We start from the raw sequence: 17282 nt of genomic DNA, 5'->3' as shown, positions 1-17282 counted from the left end.
CTCTCCCCTTTCAACTTTCTGCTTCTTTATCTCTACAGTTCTTTCATGCTTATCCCCTCCCCCCCTTTATCTTCCCTCTGATTGGTTTTCCACCTGGTGTCTCTAGGCCCTACCCCCTCCCCTATCTTTATTACTGGGCTTCAGCCCTCTTCCCCACCCCCCCATTCCTGATGAAGGGTCAGCCGGAAACATTGGCTACTCTTTTCTCATGGATGCTGCCTGACCTGCTGAGTTCTTCCAGCGTTGTGTACGTATTCTTTGATCCACAGCATCTGCAGTTGTATTTTTGTGTTTTGCACATGTTTTGCTCTGCAGTGCCCTCTGCTGTTTAGAGCTGATTATGTATGATTGAATCTAATTTACTGGGTAACAGAACCAGTGGGCTTGGTAAAGGTAAATTTGTATCTGCCTGGCATTCGGTGATAGAGTGAGCAACTTGTGGATCTTGACTAATGCACACCAAATGCTGAGAAACATAGCATGTCAGGCTGCATCTATGCAGAGGAATAAAATGTCATTGTTTTGGGCCGTGACCCTTCATCGAGATTATTTACAGTTTTGATTGGGAAAGGTTTCTCTGGCAGGGCAGAGTTTCTGTTTGTACAGATTTGCTGTGGTTTTATTGTGCTGTTAATCTAAAGGTCTGTTTTGTTTTTCCAGTTCTGAAGTATCTAGTTGCTGATGCAGTTTCACATGGGAATGTTATCACACTGATAGCCACAAGCATTTCTGAGCAAACTCTGCATCCCTCTCTAAATTCAGCTGAAGGGTCCCATCTATTTCAGTGTATCCAGAATATTCCACTGCCGGACCAGGTAAACCAACCTTACAATTACCTGATGCTGCACCATTTTACATCGTTCCCAGGGTCATAGGTTGAACTGGTGCAGTGGGCTGTGCTCTCCTACAGCCGACAGCTCTATAGGGAGCCATCAGCTATCTGCCTCTCACTGGTCAGCTCATCTTGGATTTCTGCAGTGTTAGTCACTCAACTCTTTGTACTCAGAGTCAGCTGAGCTGCATGTCAGATGTTGGACCAGCTGACCTGTGCGCTCACTGTTCAACCCAGCTGTGAAGCATCGTGGTGTGCGGTTGTGTGACCCCTGAGTGATATGGTGCATGTGGGCTAGTGATCTGTTTATTTTTCTTTCTGCTGCTTTATCTTCATAGAACATAGAAGGGTACAGCACAGGAAAATGCTGTTCGGCCCACAATGTTATGCCGAACCAGCAAATCAAAAACACCCAAAAACGAATCCCTCCTAACTACACAATATCCATATCCCTCCATCAAACCTTCAGATTTCTGGGTGTCATAATCCCCCAGGACCGGAAGTGGATACCCAACGCGGACACTCTTATCAAAAAGGCTCAGCAGAGGTTGTACTTCCTACATTAACTCAGGAAGTACAACCTGCCTCAGGAGCTGCTGATTCAATTCTATTCAGGAATAATCCAGTCTGTTCTCTGTTCGTCCATCACTGTCTGGTTTGGATCAGCTACCAAACAAGACAAGAATAGACTCCAAAGAACCGTCAGGGCTGCGGAAAGGATTATTGGTGTGAAGCTGCTCTCGATCCAGGACTTGTATGCATCTAGAGTCAGGAAGTGAGCAAGCAGCATTATTGTAGACCCATCACACCCTGGACATCACCTGTTCCAACTCCTTCCTTCTGGTAGATGCTTTAGATCACTGTATGCCAGGACAAATAGGTACAAGAACAGTTTCTTTCCGTATACCATCAGTCTGCCATCCACCTGTACATTCAATGAGGTGGACCTCACTGTATATAGTTTAAGATTATTTGCGCTATTGTTTTTGTTTGCTTTTAATTCTGTACAGAGAGAGCTCAGGGAAACTGACATCAAATTCCCTGTATGTGTCCTCATACTTGGCAATAATAAAGGCTTCTGATTCTGAACTTCCTTACATCCATGGATAGACATGTCTATCCAAATGTCTTTTAAAAGCCTCCAATGTATTTGCCTCTACCACCATTCCAGGCATCCATCACTCTCTGAGTAAAGAACTCGCCTCTCACATCCCCTGTGAACCTACACGCTTTCACCTTCGATGCATGCCCTCTGGTATTGGACATTTCCACCCTGGGAAAAAGTTATTGACCATCTGCCCTAACTATGCGTCTCTTAATCTTGTAAACATGCATCAGCTCTCCCCTCAGCCTCTGACACTCCAGGAAAAAAAAACAACCCAAGCATATCCAGCCTCTCATGATAGCACATGCTCTTTAAACCAACAGCATCCTGGTAAACCTCTTTTGCACCCTCTCCAAAGCCTCCACGTCCTTCCTATAGTGGGACAACCAGTACTTTGCAATACTCCAGATGTGGCTTAACCATAGTTTTATAAAGTTGCAATATAACCTCCTGACTTTTGAACTCACTACCTTGACTAATAAAGCATAAATTCCATAAGCTGCCTTAACCACCTTATCAACCTGTGTAGACACTGTCAAGGAGCTATGAACTTGGATCCCAAGATCTCTTCACTCAGCAACGCTGTTAAGGACTTCACCCTTAACTGTATACTGTCTCCTTGCATTTGCCCTTCCAAGGTGCAACACCTCACATTTATCTGGGTTAAACCCCATCTGCCATTTCTCAGCCTATATCTGCAACTGATCCATATCGTACTGTATTCTCTGCCAATCGACAACACTATCCAAATCACCACCAATCTTGGTATCATCTGCAAATTTACTCACCCAAAAAGGGTCATAAAGAAAGCTTTTGGCACATTGGCCTTCATTTTGCTGATAACACAAAAGTTGGAGAGGGCTTTCAGAGGTTACAGCGAGACATTGAAAGGATGCAAAACTGGGCTGAGCAGTGGCAGATGGAGTTCAACCCAGATAAGTGTGAGGTGGTTCATTTTGGTAGGTCAAATATGATGGCAGAATATAGTGTTAATGGTAAGACTCTTGGCAGTGTGGAAGATCAGAGAGATCATGGAGTCCAAGTCCATAGGACGCTCAAAGCAGCTGCGCAGGTTGACTGTGGTTAAGAAGGCGTATGGCGTATTGGCCTTCATCAATTGTGGAATTGAATTTAGGAGCTGAGAGGTAATGTTGCAGCTATATAGGACCCTGGTCAGACCACACTTGGAGTACTGTGCTCAGTTCTGGTCGCCTCACTACAGGAAGGATGTGGAAGCCATAGAAAGGGTGCAGAGGAGATTTACAAGGATGTTGCCTGGATTGGGGAACATGCTTTATGAGAATAGGTTGAGTGAACTCGGCCTTTTCTCCTTGGAGCGACGGAGGTTGAGAGGTGACCTGATAGAGGTGTATAAGATGATGAGAGACATTGATCATGTGGATAGTCAGAGGCTTTTTCCCAGGGCTGAAACGGTTGCCACAAGAGGACACAGGTTTAAAGTGCTGGGGAGTAGGTACAGAAGAGATGTCAGGGGTAAGTTTTTTACTCAGAGGGTGGTGAGTGCGTGGAATGGACTGCTGTCAATGGTGGTAGAGGTGGATACGATAGGGTCTTTTAAGAGACTTTTAGATAGGTACACAGAGCTTAGTAAAATAGAGGGCTATAGGTATGTTTAGTGATTTCTAAGGTAGGGACATGTTTGGCACAACTTTGTGGGCCGAAGGGCCTGTATTGTGCTGTAGGTTTATAAATCAATGTATTGAGTACAGGAGATAGGATGTTATGTTGAAGTTGTATTAAGACCTTGACGAGGCACAATTTGGAGTATAGTGTGCCGTTTTGGTCACATACCTTCAGGAAAGATGTAAACAAGGTTGAAAGAGTACAGTGCAAATTCACAAGGATGTTGCCGGGTCTGGAGGACCTGAGTTATAAGGTAAGATTGAATAGGTTAGGATTGTATCTTTAGAACATAGAAGATTGAGAGGAGATTTGATAGAAGTATACAAAATTTTGAGGGGTTATGGATAGGGTAAATGCAAGCAGGCCTTTCCACTGGGCTTGGGTGGAACCACAACCAGAGGTCATGGGTTAAGGGTGAAAGGTGAGAAGTTTTTAATTTAAAAATTTTTTTTAGCGATATTGTGCGGGATCGGTCGTTACGGCCCTTCAAGCCAAGTTGCCCTAGCGATCCCTGACAAAGCTGATTCACCCTAACCTAATCATGGGGGAATTTACAGTGACCAGTTAACCTACTCATTATATCTTTGGAGAGTGGGAGGAAACCAAAGCACCCTGGGAAACCCATGCATTCATTCTGTGGGGAGAATGTACTGAGGCTCCTTACAGCACCGGATTTGAACTCTGGAACGTCCTGAGCTGTAATAGTGCTGTGTGAACCATTACGCTATCAGGCCATCCAAATATTTAGTTTAACAAATTTAATTTTAAAACTGGAATTAAACCTATGTGAACTTTTTAAAATGGCTTTGAATACTAGTCATATTTAAGAATACTTCAAAGTACATTGACAAAAGAGAGCTGTAGAAAAGCTATTGGGGTTGTCTCGGGCAAAGCTGAGAGGATTAGTTACTGTTGGAGGCCTGTCCTGCTATGTGGAAGAAATGCCCAGGATGGCGATAAGCTGATGTATTTGGCTGAATAAGTGCAGTTGTATCGATGTGGTAGTCAGCAACCCTGGGCAGTGGACCAGATCCAGCACTGTCTAGTCTGCTGTTTATGATGTTCTGCTAAGGCTTGGCACCTGGAATTAAGATAATAACTTGTTTTATAAATACTATAAAACACGAACTATTCTGGTATTTAGTGCCTTGGGTTCCTTTTTTAATAATGAAGTACATGTTGTCTCTAATAGTGAGAATGTATGGAAACTATAGAATGGGTTTTATATCTGCATTGGTAAGTTTTACAACTTAAGGAAGGTTAACTTTATTTTTCACACACACATTGAAACATGCAGTGAAATGTGTATGTCTCAATGACCAACACATTTCAAGGAAATGTTGGGGGCAGCTCGCAAGTATTACAATTGCATGCCCACAACTCACCATCCCTAATCTGTACATCTTTGGAATGTGGGAGGAAACAGGAAGACCCCATACAAATCTTGCATGGTCACGGGGAGGGGAGAACGTACAAACTCCGTACAGACTGCAGTAGGAATTGAACCACAATCACTGGTGCTGTAAAGTGCTGCTCTAACCACTACATTCACCATGCTGCCCTACTAAAGATGAAAGAGAATTCAAAGCATGTGCTTTCCATCCTTTATAAGTTGCTGAAAACCAGTTTATTTTCTGCACTGGGGGTGCTGGGAAATACAACAATTAGCCCCAAATTAGCAAAGATGCATACGTTAGGATGCTCTTTATCAATTACAGCTCATCAAGACCTGGGTCTCAATACCTGCTTGTGCATTTGGATCCTGGATTTCCTCACTTGTAGAGCCAGTCAGTTTGGAATGGCAAAAACTTTTCCTCCACTGTCTCCATAAGCGCAGTGATGTGTACTTAGGCCCCTGCTCTACTTGCTTTGCACCTCAGACTGTGTAACAAGTACAGCTTCAACACCATTTACAAGTTTGCTGACGACACTACTCTTGTGGGCTGTATCAAAGGTGGTGATGAATCAGCATACAGGAGGGAGATAGAAAATTTGAGTGGTAATAACAACAACCTCTCACCAATGTCAATAAGACCTAGGAACTGATTGTGGACTTCGGGAGAGGGAAATTAGAGGTCCATGAGCCAGTAATCGTTGGAGGATCAGAGGTGGAGAGGGCCAGCAACTTTAAATTCCTGGGTGTCACTATCTCAGAGGACCTGTCCTGGACCCATCATATAAATATAATTGCAAAGAAATCATGACAACACCTCTATTTCCGGAGTCTACGTAGATTCGGCATGTCATCAAAAACCTTGACAAATTTCTGTAGTTATGTGGTGGAAAGTGTGCTGACTGGCTGCATTACGGCCAATGCCTTTGAGTGAAAGATCCTACAAAATCTAGTGGATTTTGCCCAGTACATCATGAGTAAGAACCCTCCCAACCATTGAGCACATCTATATGAAATGTTGTTGCAGAAAAGCAGCATCCAGCATCAAAAATCCTCACCACCCAGGCCAAGTTGTTTACTTGCTGTTGCCATCAGGTAGAAAGTACAAGTGCTGTAGGACTCACACCACTAGGTTCAAGTTAACTACCATACAACTGTCAGGCTCTTGAACCAAAGATAGCTACACTAATTTTACTTCTGGTGTTCCTACAGCTGACAATCTCACTTTGACCTCTTTATCTTGTTATTTCATGCTCATTATTTATTGCTATTTGTTTATATTTGCATTTGAAAAGTTTGTTGGCCATTGATCCTGTTTAGTTACTATTCTATAGATTTTCTAAGCATGCCCACAGAAAAAGAATCTCAGGTTGTATGTGGTGATATGTATGTACTTTGATAATAAATTTTACTTTGAACAAGTAATGAAATTAAATTCCCTGGTCAGGAAAAGTTACAGGCTGATACTGTACACGGAAACTGTGACGTAAAGTAGTTCTCTGGTAGCTTGTAAACTGTCCCTGGAGTTGTTTGGAGGGAAATGGAAGGCAGAATTTAAATATTGTTGGTTTCTCTTTTTTGGTACTGGTATGTGGTTGTTCAAATTTTAAAAAAATGAAAATTTGTGCCTTGGAATAAGTAATTTTATGAAAAATACTCTCAGTTCATGTAATAAATGAAGATTAAAATTATAAATTGAAGATGTACACATCCAATGGATGTTTTTTTTTATTTCTAGGATCAGCGGGTAGGGATTTTGACCTCTGTCATTCAAAATAAAACCGTTATTTCACTGAAGACTTTAGATAGCACCGACTTTCAAAAGCTGGCTAAAGCTACAGAAGGCTTCGTAGCAAGAGATTTTGTCATGCTGATGGAGCGGGCCGTGCATTCGCATTTGTTATCTAACAAAAACAAAGAACGAGGTAAGGCTGTAAATTTGGACTAAAATAACAGCAGAGATACAAAGGTGTACAGATGCTGTAACTAACAACCAGGTCAAGCAGCGTCTGTGGCAGGAGGAATGGTTAACCTGCCTTGGGAATAATCAGGATCAGGTTTATTACACTGGCATGTAGTGCCTATAAAAAGTACTCACCCCCCCCCCCCCAGAAATTTTCGTGTTTTATTGTTTTACAACATTGAGTCACAGTGGATTTAATTTGGCATTTTTGACACTGATCAACAGAAAAAGAATCTTTTGTGTTGTTACGAATCCCGTAACTGGAGAACTTACCAGCAAAGATAGAGAGGTCCGTTGAAGTCAGATGTCACTATTTTCAAAGGTTTTTATTGATAAAGGGACACAAAAGTAGGGTTAATACATACATTCAGATAGTGCACATTGTCAACACTCAATCTAAAGCGCGGGTATAGTAATACTCATCATTAAGTGAGCTCTGCTGTTGTCTAGGGGTTAATAGATTGTCCGTTGGAAATATAAAAGTCACTCAGAAAGTCTGCAGGCCTCAGCCCTTTGAAAATCGCTGGGTTTCACGTGGGGGGACCAAGAGAGAGAGATTGGGGGAGAAGAGAAAGAACTTGCCAAGTCTTGATGAAGCGTCCGTGAAATCGGGGGAGCGTTGGTTTCCTCTCCCCGATGTTAGTTAAAAGCGGTTTTCTGTGATTCCAGCCACAAATTCCAATCCCGGAATCGAACGCACGTGGCTTCCTTCAGAATGGCTTCCCGCTGCTGTGAGATCACTCTCTCGTGTCTTCTTGGTGCGTCTGAGGGGGCTGTCCCCCTGAGACTCTCCTTTATACTTCCTCACGGAGTCGCAGGTGTCAATCGGGTTGGGATGATGTAATCTCTCTCTCAACCAGCCCACCTTGCCCGAGGGCTTTTCACGTGGTCTCCATGAGACAATAGTCGCTGTTGTCTTGTTCTGTATCCCGGGTGGGACGTGCAATTTGGCACATTTCTCTCTCTCTCTCCCCGATTGGGTCTACTGACCCCCCCCCCCCCCAAAAGGGTGCTCTTGCGATTCTCACAAAGGAGGGGGCCGGGATCATAACAGTGTCAAAGTAAAAACAGGTCTCTACAAAGTGATCTAAATGATTTAGAAGTATAAAACATAGAGGCTAAGTACAAAAAGGGCCAGAGTTGTCTCTACTTCCTGAGGAGACTGAGGTCCTTTGGAGTTTGCAGGCCTCTCCTTCACATGTTCTACCAGTCTGTTGTCACCAGTACAATCTCTATGTGGTGGTGTGCTGGGGCAGTGGCACCAACATGGGTGATGCCAGCAGGCTCAATAAACTGATTAGAAAGTCTGGCTCTGTTATAGGAGTCCAACTGGACACTGGAGGCTGTTGTAGAGCAAAGGACCCTATTGAAAATCCTCACAATTCTGGACAATGTTTCTTGCTCTGCGTGCCAGCTTGGTTGAACAGAGGAGCACTTTTACTACAATCAGTTGAAATACCTCGACTGTACACAGATCTCCAAAACCATATCTGGCTTTGATTTCAAGAGCCATGAGGTAATGTTAAAGCTATATGAGACCTTAGTTAGACCCCACTTAGGGTACTGTGTTCAGTTCTGGTCGCCTCACTACAGGAAGGATGTGGAAAACATAGAAAGGGTGCAGAGGAGATTTACAAGGATGTTGCCTGGATTGGGGAGCATGCCTTATGAGAATGGGCTGAGTGATCTTGGCCTTTTCTCCTTGGAGCGACGGAGAATGAGAGATGACCTGATAGAGGTGTATCAGATGATGAGACATTGATTGTGTGGATAGTCAGAGGCTTTTTCCCAGGGCTGAAATGGCTAACATGAGGGGACATAGTTTCAATGTGCTTGGAAATAGATACGGGGGGTGGGGGGGAGGTGTCAGAGGTAAGCTTTTTACAGAGTGGTGGGTGTGTGGAATGCATTGCCAGTGACAGTGGTGGAGGCGGATACAATAGCATCTTTTAAGATACTCTTAGATAGGTGCATGGAGCTTAGAAAAACAGGGCTATACAGTAGGGAAATTCTAGGCAGCTTCTAGACTAGGTCACATGGTTGCACAACATTGTGGGCTGAAGGGCCTGTAATATACTGTAGATTTCTATGTTTTAGTAATAGACTAAGACAACTACGCTATTCTAAAGAGTGCTAAGTGCTATATGGGGTCATTCTTACCCTCGAGACATTAGGCTCTATCATGAGTTGACCTATAGTTGGGGAAGTGATGACCCCCCTCCTGTTAGACTGTTTGAGGTAATTTTTTTAATTCTTTCTTACTTCTCTTTTAATATTTGTGTATCTGTGCACATGTAATGCTACTGTGACACTGTAATATGAATAAAGTATCTATCTAAAACAAAGTAATTGATTGCATAAGGATTCATTCCCCCCCCCCCCCTTTAATATGACACACCAAATGATCACTGGTTTAGCCAATGGGTTTTAGAGGTCACATAATTAGTTAAATGGTGATTGCCTTTGTGCATTCAGGGTGTTACAGTTGATTGTAGTAAAAACACACTTCTATCTGGAAGGTCCAACTGCCGGTGAGTCAATTTCCTGGCAAAAACTACACTATGAAGACAAAAGAACACTCCAAGCAACTCTGCAAAAAAGTTTTTGAAAAGCAGAAGTCAGGAGATGGATACAAGAAAATTTCCAAGTCACTGAGTATCCCTTGGATTACAGTTCAGCCAATCATCAAGAAATTGAAAGAATATGGCACAGCTGTAAATCTGCCTAGAGGAGGCCGTCCTCAAAAACTGAGTGACCGTGCAAGAAGAGGACTAGTGAGGGAAATCACCAAGAGACCTATGACAACTCTGGAGGAATTACAAGCTTCAGTGGCTGAGATGGGAGAGACTACGCATACATCTATTGCCCAGGTGCTTCACCAGTCACTGCTTTTTGGGAGAGTGGCAGAGAAAAGACACTAGGGGGAGGAAACACCTACATGAAATCTTGGCTAGAGCAGGTAGACTCTGAAATCAGTTGGAAGAAGGTTCTATAGTCTGATGAAACCAACATTGAGCTTTTCAGCCATCAGACTAAATGCTATGTTTGGTGTAAGCAAACCCCTGCACATCATTAAAAACACATCATCCATACCGTGAAGCATAGTGGTGGCTGTAACATGCTGTGGGGATGCTCTACAGCAGCAGGCCCTGAAAGGTTTGTGAAGGTGGAGGGTAAAATGAATGCAGCAAAATACAGGGAAAGCTGGAGGAAAATCTGATTCAGTCTGCAAGGGAACTGTGGCTTGAGAAAAGATTTGTTTTCTAGCAAGACAGTGACCCCAAGCATAGAGCCAAAGCTACACAGGAAAGGCTTAAAAAATGACAAAAGTGTATGTTCTAGAGTGGCCAAGTCTGAGTCCAGACTTCAATCTAAAGAGAAATTGTGGTTGGACTTGAAAAGGGCTGTTCACTCAGGATCTCAATGCAGTCTGACAGAGCTTGAGCAGTTTTGTAAAGAAAAATGGGGAAAAATTGAAGTGTCTTGATGTTCAAAGCTGATAGGGACCTATCTATACAGACTCAAGGCTGTAACTGTTGCCAAGGGTGCATCTACTAAATACTGGACTTGAAGGGGTGAATACTTATGCGATCAATTATTTTGTGTTTTATATTTGAAATTAATTTAGATTACTTTGTAAAAATCTGTTTTTACTTTGACAAGAAAGAGTCTTTTTCTGTTGATCAGTGTCAAAAAAAGCCAAATAAAATCCACTGTGATTCAATGTTGCAAAACAAGAAATCATGAAAACTTCCAAGGGTGGTGAATACTTTTTAATGGCACTCTACATTGTGAAATTTGTTGTTTTATGGCAGCAGTACAATGCTATATATAAAATATATTATAAATTGCAATAGGAAATGTATAACTTCAGTGACCACTTTATTAGGTGCAGACGTGGAGCCAGGTGTAGGCTTCTGCGGCTGTAGTCCATCGTTCGATGTATTGAGTGTTCAGTGATGCTATTCTGCAACCACTGTTTATTTGATTGTGATTTGATTTGTCATGTGATTATTTGAGTTACTGTTGCCTCCTGTCAGCTTGAATTAGTCTGGGGATTTTCCTCTGACCTCTCTCATTAGCCAGGTATTTTTGCCCACAGAACTGCCACCCACTGATATATTTTTTATTTTTCACATCATTCTCTGTAATCGCTTAAGAATATTGTGCAGGAAATTCCCAGGAGATGAGCATATTCTGAGATACTCAAAACACTAGATCTAGCACCAATAATCAATGCTTTGCCAAAGTTACTTAGATCAGGTTTCTTCCCCATTCTGATGTTTGGTCTGAACAATAAGCTGGATTGTGTTTGTCTGTGTCGCGGGATGAGTTGCTCCAGGACAACATCCCATTAACATCTACATTCAGGGACTTGGACTGTATAAGTTCTTTGAGTATCGGTTTTTTTGCTGTCATAACTATATGTACTTTGATGATGCTGGGTTTTGCACCTTGGCCCTGGAGGAACACTTTTTCATGGGCATCATTGAATGAGAATTAAATTTGAATTTGAATTGAACCTCTTGACTATGTCTACATACTTTTATGCATTGAGTTGCTACCAAATGATTGCCTGATTAGATTTGCATTAATGAGCAGGTGTACCTAATAAAGTGGCCACTGAGTGTGTGTATATATACAAATTAAGGAGTACAAAAAGGTGAACAAAGAAGTGAGGTAGTGTTCATGGATTCATTGTTCATTGAGAAATTTGATGGCATAGGGGAGGAAGCTGTTCCTGAATCATTGAGTGTGTTTCTTCAGGCTTCGGTACCTCCTCCCTGATGGTAACAATGAGAACCATGCAGGGACCTGAGCTGAAACGTTGACCATCCCACAGGCGTTTTGACCCACTGTGTTCCTCCAGCAGACTTGTTCTAACTGGAATTGAGTGCATCTGGATGAACAAGCAGTTATGATCAAACAGCAGGCTCTTGAGATTTTATTTTAGGTGTCCAAGGTTGATTCCATTTCTTTTTTGAGTTACTATGTGAAATTCTTGGTTAATACTTCAAAACCACAAAATTTATAACATAAATGAAAAATGTGTTAACAGACCTGTGTGTTGTGCATTGTTAATGTATATTGATTCTGTGGAACATAGAGCAGAGTACACACCCTTATGCCAACTTATACAAACTTGCTCCATGATCAATCTAATCCTTCACTCTTACACTCTCTCCACTCTATCTATGCCCCTCTTAATTTTGTACATCTCTGAAGTTTCCTCCATAGAGAAAAGCCCTAGCTCGCTCAACCTGACATTAGACATGCTCTCTAATCCAGGCAGATTCTGGTAAATCTCCTCTACACCTTCTCTAAATGTTCCATATCCTTCCTAAAATGAGATGACCAAAACTGAACACAGTACTCCAAATGTAGGCTAACCAGAGTTTTATAGAGCTGCAACATTACCTCGGTGCTCTTGAACTCAATTCCCAGACCAATGAAAGCCAACACACTATATGCCTTCTTAATCACCCTATCAACTCGCGAGGTAACTTTGAGGGATCTATGGCCATGGATCCCTATGTTCCTCCACTTTGCCAAGAATCCTACCACTAACCCTGAACACAAGAGGTTCTACATATGCTGAAACTGTTCAGTAGCGCATGCGTGCACATGCATTCACTAACCCCCCCGCCCCTCCACCCCCCCCCCAGAGGAACTCAGCATCTATGGAGAGGAATAAATAGTCGCTGCTTTGTGCTGAGACTCTCTTATCAGGGCTTTTGTATTCTGCCTTTAGGCTTGATCTTCCAAGGTGTATCATTTTCCGGTGGAATTCCATTTACCACTTCTACATCCCATCTATATCTTGTTGTAAGCTATAACAACCCTCCATGCTACCCACAGCACCAACAGCCTTTGTGTCATCTGCACAAGGATTGCTATTTCCGATCAATGTTATATACTGTATAACTGAAGGTCTAGAATTTGACTCTTCACATTGTAGGAAATGAACTTTGTGAAAAGATCTTATTCTTCTCCATAAACACAAATAAGCACTTTTAATCCTACTCATATAGCACTTACCAAATTAAAAACTATCCAGTGTATATTAGGTTGCTGAAGTACAAAAAGTTAGTGTTTTGCAATGTTTTTATATGCAGAACCACAGTTGACGACATTGAACTTCCTTCATGCCCTTGAGGGATTTGTACCTACATCTCTAAGAAATGCTAACCTTCACAAACCCAAAGATTTGGGCTGGGACCAAGTTGGAGGTCTTCACAAAGTCAAGGAAATCCTCCTGGATACTATTCAGTTACCCGTTAAGGTATATGTCCAGTAATATTGATATCCAATCTTGAGTAAAACCTTAGGAGATAACATTTGGATTTTCATATCGGAATCATTACCACAGGAAGACAGACTCCTATTTGTTTCTGTGTAGTTGGAAAGTGCCCATGAATGGGAAAAATTGTAAATGCCTTGATGAAGTTCATAGTATTGTCAGAAATCGTTAATGCTTAATTTTATTTGAAGCGCTTGTCAATTAATGTTGCTTTCTTGACCTTAAGAAAAACAATTCCACACCAGATGGAGCCGCTGATCAGTGTCTGAGAGAAATAAAAGGGGAGACAGATGTCAAGCATCAAGTTTATTCACTACATAAGGTTAAACATATTTGGAATTTGCTGTGGTGGGTTGGTCAGGATGCAGCATGCAACAAAAAACAACATTCAACAGTTACAAAGAATAATAAAAAATGTATAACAAAGTTAGAAGTTAAAGTATGGCTATGGAATGAAATGTGCATAAATACGTAAATCCCAGCATGTATTAACAATGTAAACAATATTATAAAAAGTGATTTTAAAGTGTTTACAGTGCAATATAGTGATGGGTAATAGAGGGGATGGCGGCTAACTAGAATGGTTGAACAGATTAACTGCCTGTGGGAAGTTTTTGCTTTTAAGAGTCCTATAGCACTTCCCAGAAAAGAGCTTTTATATGAGTGGAAATTCCAAATGCCAAAGAGCCAACAGCTCTTGACGATGAACAGAGGTTTCTGATGCAGACTGCTTGAATGGAACACTGATCATTGAGGTTGCTGGGTCACTGAACTAAGGAAAAGGCAAGGTTTGACTAAAACAGTATTTTGATACATTGTTAGACCTTATCATAGAACACTACACACAGAAACAGGCCCTTTGGCCCATCTAGGCCATGCCGAGCTTTTATTCTGCCTAGTTCCGTCACTCTGCATCCAGGCCATAGCCCTCCATACCCCTCCATCCATGCATTAATCCAAATTTCTCTTAAATGTTGAAATCAAATCCATATCTGCCACATCTGCTGGCAGCTTATTCCACATTCTCACCACCCTCTGAATAAAGAGGTTCCCCCTCATGTTCTCCTTAAACATTTCACCCTTCACCCATGACCTCTAGTTGTCTCACCCAGTGCAAAAAATCTGCTTGCATTTACCCTATCTATACACCGCATAATTTTGAATACCTCTGTCAAATCTCCCCTTATTTTCCTACATTCTAGGGAATAAAGTCCTAACCTATTTGATTTTTCCCTGTAACTCAGGTCCTCGGGTCCTGGCAGCATTCTTGTAAATTTTCCTGAACTCATCCAATCTTACTGATATCTTTCCTGTAGGTAGGAGATCAGAGCTGCATCAATATCTTAAACAACGTAACTGGAATCTGGCCCTCACCCGGAGAAACAAATGAGAGGCCAAGATAGAATGAACATGGAGAGGATGTTTCTGATAGTGGGGTAGACTAGGACTAGAGGGCACAGCCTCAGAATAGAGGGACATCTAGAAACATAGAAAATAGGTGCAGGAGTAGGCCATTCGGCCCTTTGAGCCTGCAGCACCATTCAGTATGATCATGGCTGATCATCCAACTCAGAACCCTGTACCTGGTTTCTCGCCATACCCCCTGATCCCTTTAGCCCCGGCATGGGCAAACTACGGCCCGCGGGCCATATGCGGCCCATTAAGCTTTTTAATCCGGCCAGCAGAACTTGATGAAATTATATTAATAAACCTTGTTAACGTTTTTTCCCCGCAATTCTGGCGTTTTCCCAATAGATGACGCACTCTATATACATTGACCTTTGTTGAGGTGCAGCGTATTACGCCACATTTGCGCTTTACTCTTTGTTCGGCTCGACCTATTTGTGTGAACAGGCGTTCAGCGTCATGAACATCAACAAAGCCAGCCACAGATCCAAGTTAACTGACCAACACCTCAGATGCATCCTGAGAATCGCCACAACAAAACTAAATCCAGACTTTGATGCGCTGGCTAAAAAGGGAGACCAACAACACAGTTCCCACTGAAATTAAAAATAAGTTTCTTCGTTGTGTTATGTAAAAAATGCATTTGAAAATATGTTTTTCAATAAGCCTTACATGTTACATGTCATTTCTGTTAAGTGATGGACATGAGTAGTGCGCAGGTGCACGTACATTCTCAAAATAAAAAATGCGCTCCAGATCAAATAACGCGCTCCGCATACTGGCGCGCTGCACTGTTCTGTCTTTGTGCTGGTCGTTGTTGAGTTTTGGCACAGGGGACAATTGAATAAGAAGGAGCAGGACAAGTAGACCTGCATCTCCTACCGTTTTTGAAATAAAGACAGTCGGGAGGAGAGTGATGATGATAATATCTTGAAGGATAACAGAATTTTCAGTGCTTTAAAATAATAACTGTTACTATTAAAAAAAGCTGTATTTTATTCATTTAATTTTCAGTGTTTTAAAAGTCATTTCAATAAATAGCTAAATACCATGGGACTTCAAAGACAGATATTTTGTTGTAATGCATTTGTTCATTTTCAATTGAAATTAAAGCACATGTTTTCTACATATCCCATGATATTTTATTTTCTCTTATGAGGTGTATTACCAAAACACTCCGTCCATCTGCTCCTGGTCCGGCCCCCCTGTCAAATTTTAGAACCCTTTGTGGCCCACATGTCAAAAAGTTTGCCCACCCCTGCTTTAGCCACAAGGGCCATATCTAACTTCCTCTTTAAGTATAGCCAATGAACTGGCCTCAACTGTTTCCTCTGGCAGAGAATTCTACAGTTTCACCACTCTCTGTGTGAAGAAGTTTTTCCTCATCTCGATCCTAAAAGGCTTCCCCTTTATCCTTAAACTGTGACCCCTTGTTCTGGACTTCCCCAACATTGGAAACAATCTTCCTGCATCTAGCCTGTCTAATCCCTTTAGAATTTTATACGTTTCAATAAGAACCCCCTCAATCTTCTAAATTCCAGTGAGTATAAGCCTAGTTGATCCAGTCTTTCTTCATATGAAAGTCCTGCCATCCCAGGAATCAATCTGGTGAACCTTCTCTGTACTCCCTCTATGGCAAGAATGTCTGTCCTCAGATTAGGGAACAAAAACTGCACACAATACTCTAGGTGCGGTCTCACCAAGGCCTTGTACGTCTATTTAAAACAGAGAGGAGGAGGGATTTCTTTAGCCCGAGGGTGGTGAACCTGTGGAACTCATTGCCAGAGATGGCTGTGGAGATCAAGTCACTGGGTATATTTAAAGCAGAGGTTGATAGGTTCTTGGTTTGTAAGGGTGTCAAAGGTTACAGGGAGGAGTCAGGTGAATAGGGTTGAGAGGGATAATAAATCAGCCATGATGGAATGGCGAAGCAGACTCGTGTCAAATGGCCCAATTCCACTCTTGTGTCTTACGGTGTAAACACAGATAAAATCTGCTGATGGCACTGGTGTATAGTCACAGGTTCTGAGCCAGTGAATTCCATTTAAGTTATAAGGCATAGGAGCAGAAACTATCTCAGAATCTAGTAATTCTTGAAAGATTGTTACTAATGCCTCCACAACCTCTTCATCCACCTCTTTTGGAACCCTGGGTGTAGTCCATCTGGTCCAAGTGACTTAACTACCTGCAGACCTTTCAGCTTCCCAATCAACTTTACTTAAATGTACTTTGAATTGCATTCTCCTCAGTAATAGCAACTACACTCACTTCTATCCCTCACACGCTCAAAGTTCTGGCATACTGCTGGTGTCTTCCACGTTGAAGAGGGAACCAAATACTTACTCAGTTCGGCCATCAATTGTTTGTACCCGCTATTACTATATTAACTTACTTTGTGAACAACAATTATATCCATGTGCCTCATTTTAACGTGGTGAAAAATGGAATCAAGATCAAACATCAAAAACAATGGTGGCAAGTGATAAACCTGGGTTAGAAAGGTATGCTTTCAGAATCAGTTTTAATATCACTGGCATATGTCATGAGATTTGTTAAACTTTGCAGTAGCAGTAAAATACATGATAAATATAGAGGGGAAAAAATGAATTACAATAAATATGTATATTAAGTAGTTAA

The 17282-nt window shown here is 41.9% G+C and overlaps 1 protein-coding gene across 3 annotated transcripts in view; it reads left to right on the top strand.

The window, feature by feature from the left end:
- Positions 1–17282, top strand: part of pex1 (peroxisomal biogenesis factor 1) — a 99211-nt gene that overhangs the window by 47657 nt on the left and 34272 nt on the right. For all 3 annotated transcript variants that reach the window (XM_059944936.1, XM_059944937.1, XM_059944938.1), the window contains exons 13-15: positions 661–815; positions 6713–6899; positions 13054–13220. In XM_059944936.1, coding sequence (XP_059800919.1) covers positions 661–815; positions 6713–6899; positions 13054–13220 — 509 coding nt within the window. The remainder of the gene's footprint in view (positions 1–660; positions 816–6712; positions 6900–13053; positions 13221–17282) is intronic.

The sequence above is a fragment of the Hypanus sabinus genome, chromosome 20 (assembly GCF_030144855.1).
Source record: "Hypanus sabinus isolate sHypSab1 chromosome 20, sHypSab1.hap1, whole genome shotgun sequence".
NCBI lineage: Eukaryota > Metazoa > Chordata > Chondrichthyes > Myliobatiformes > Dasyatidae > Hypanus > Hypanus sabinus.
Note: the sequence above shows the minus strand (reverse complement) of the source record. Positions and strands in the feature narration are given on the sequence as shown.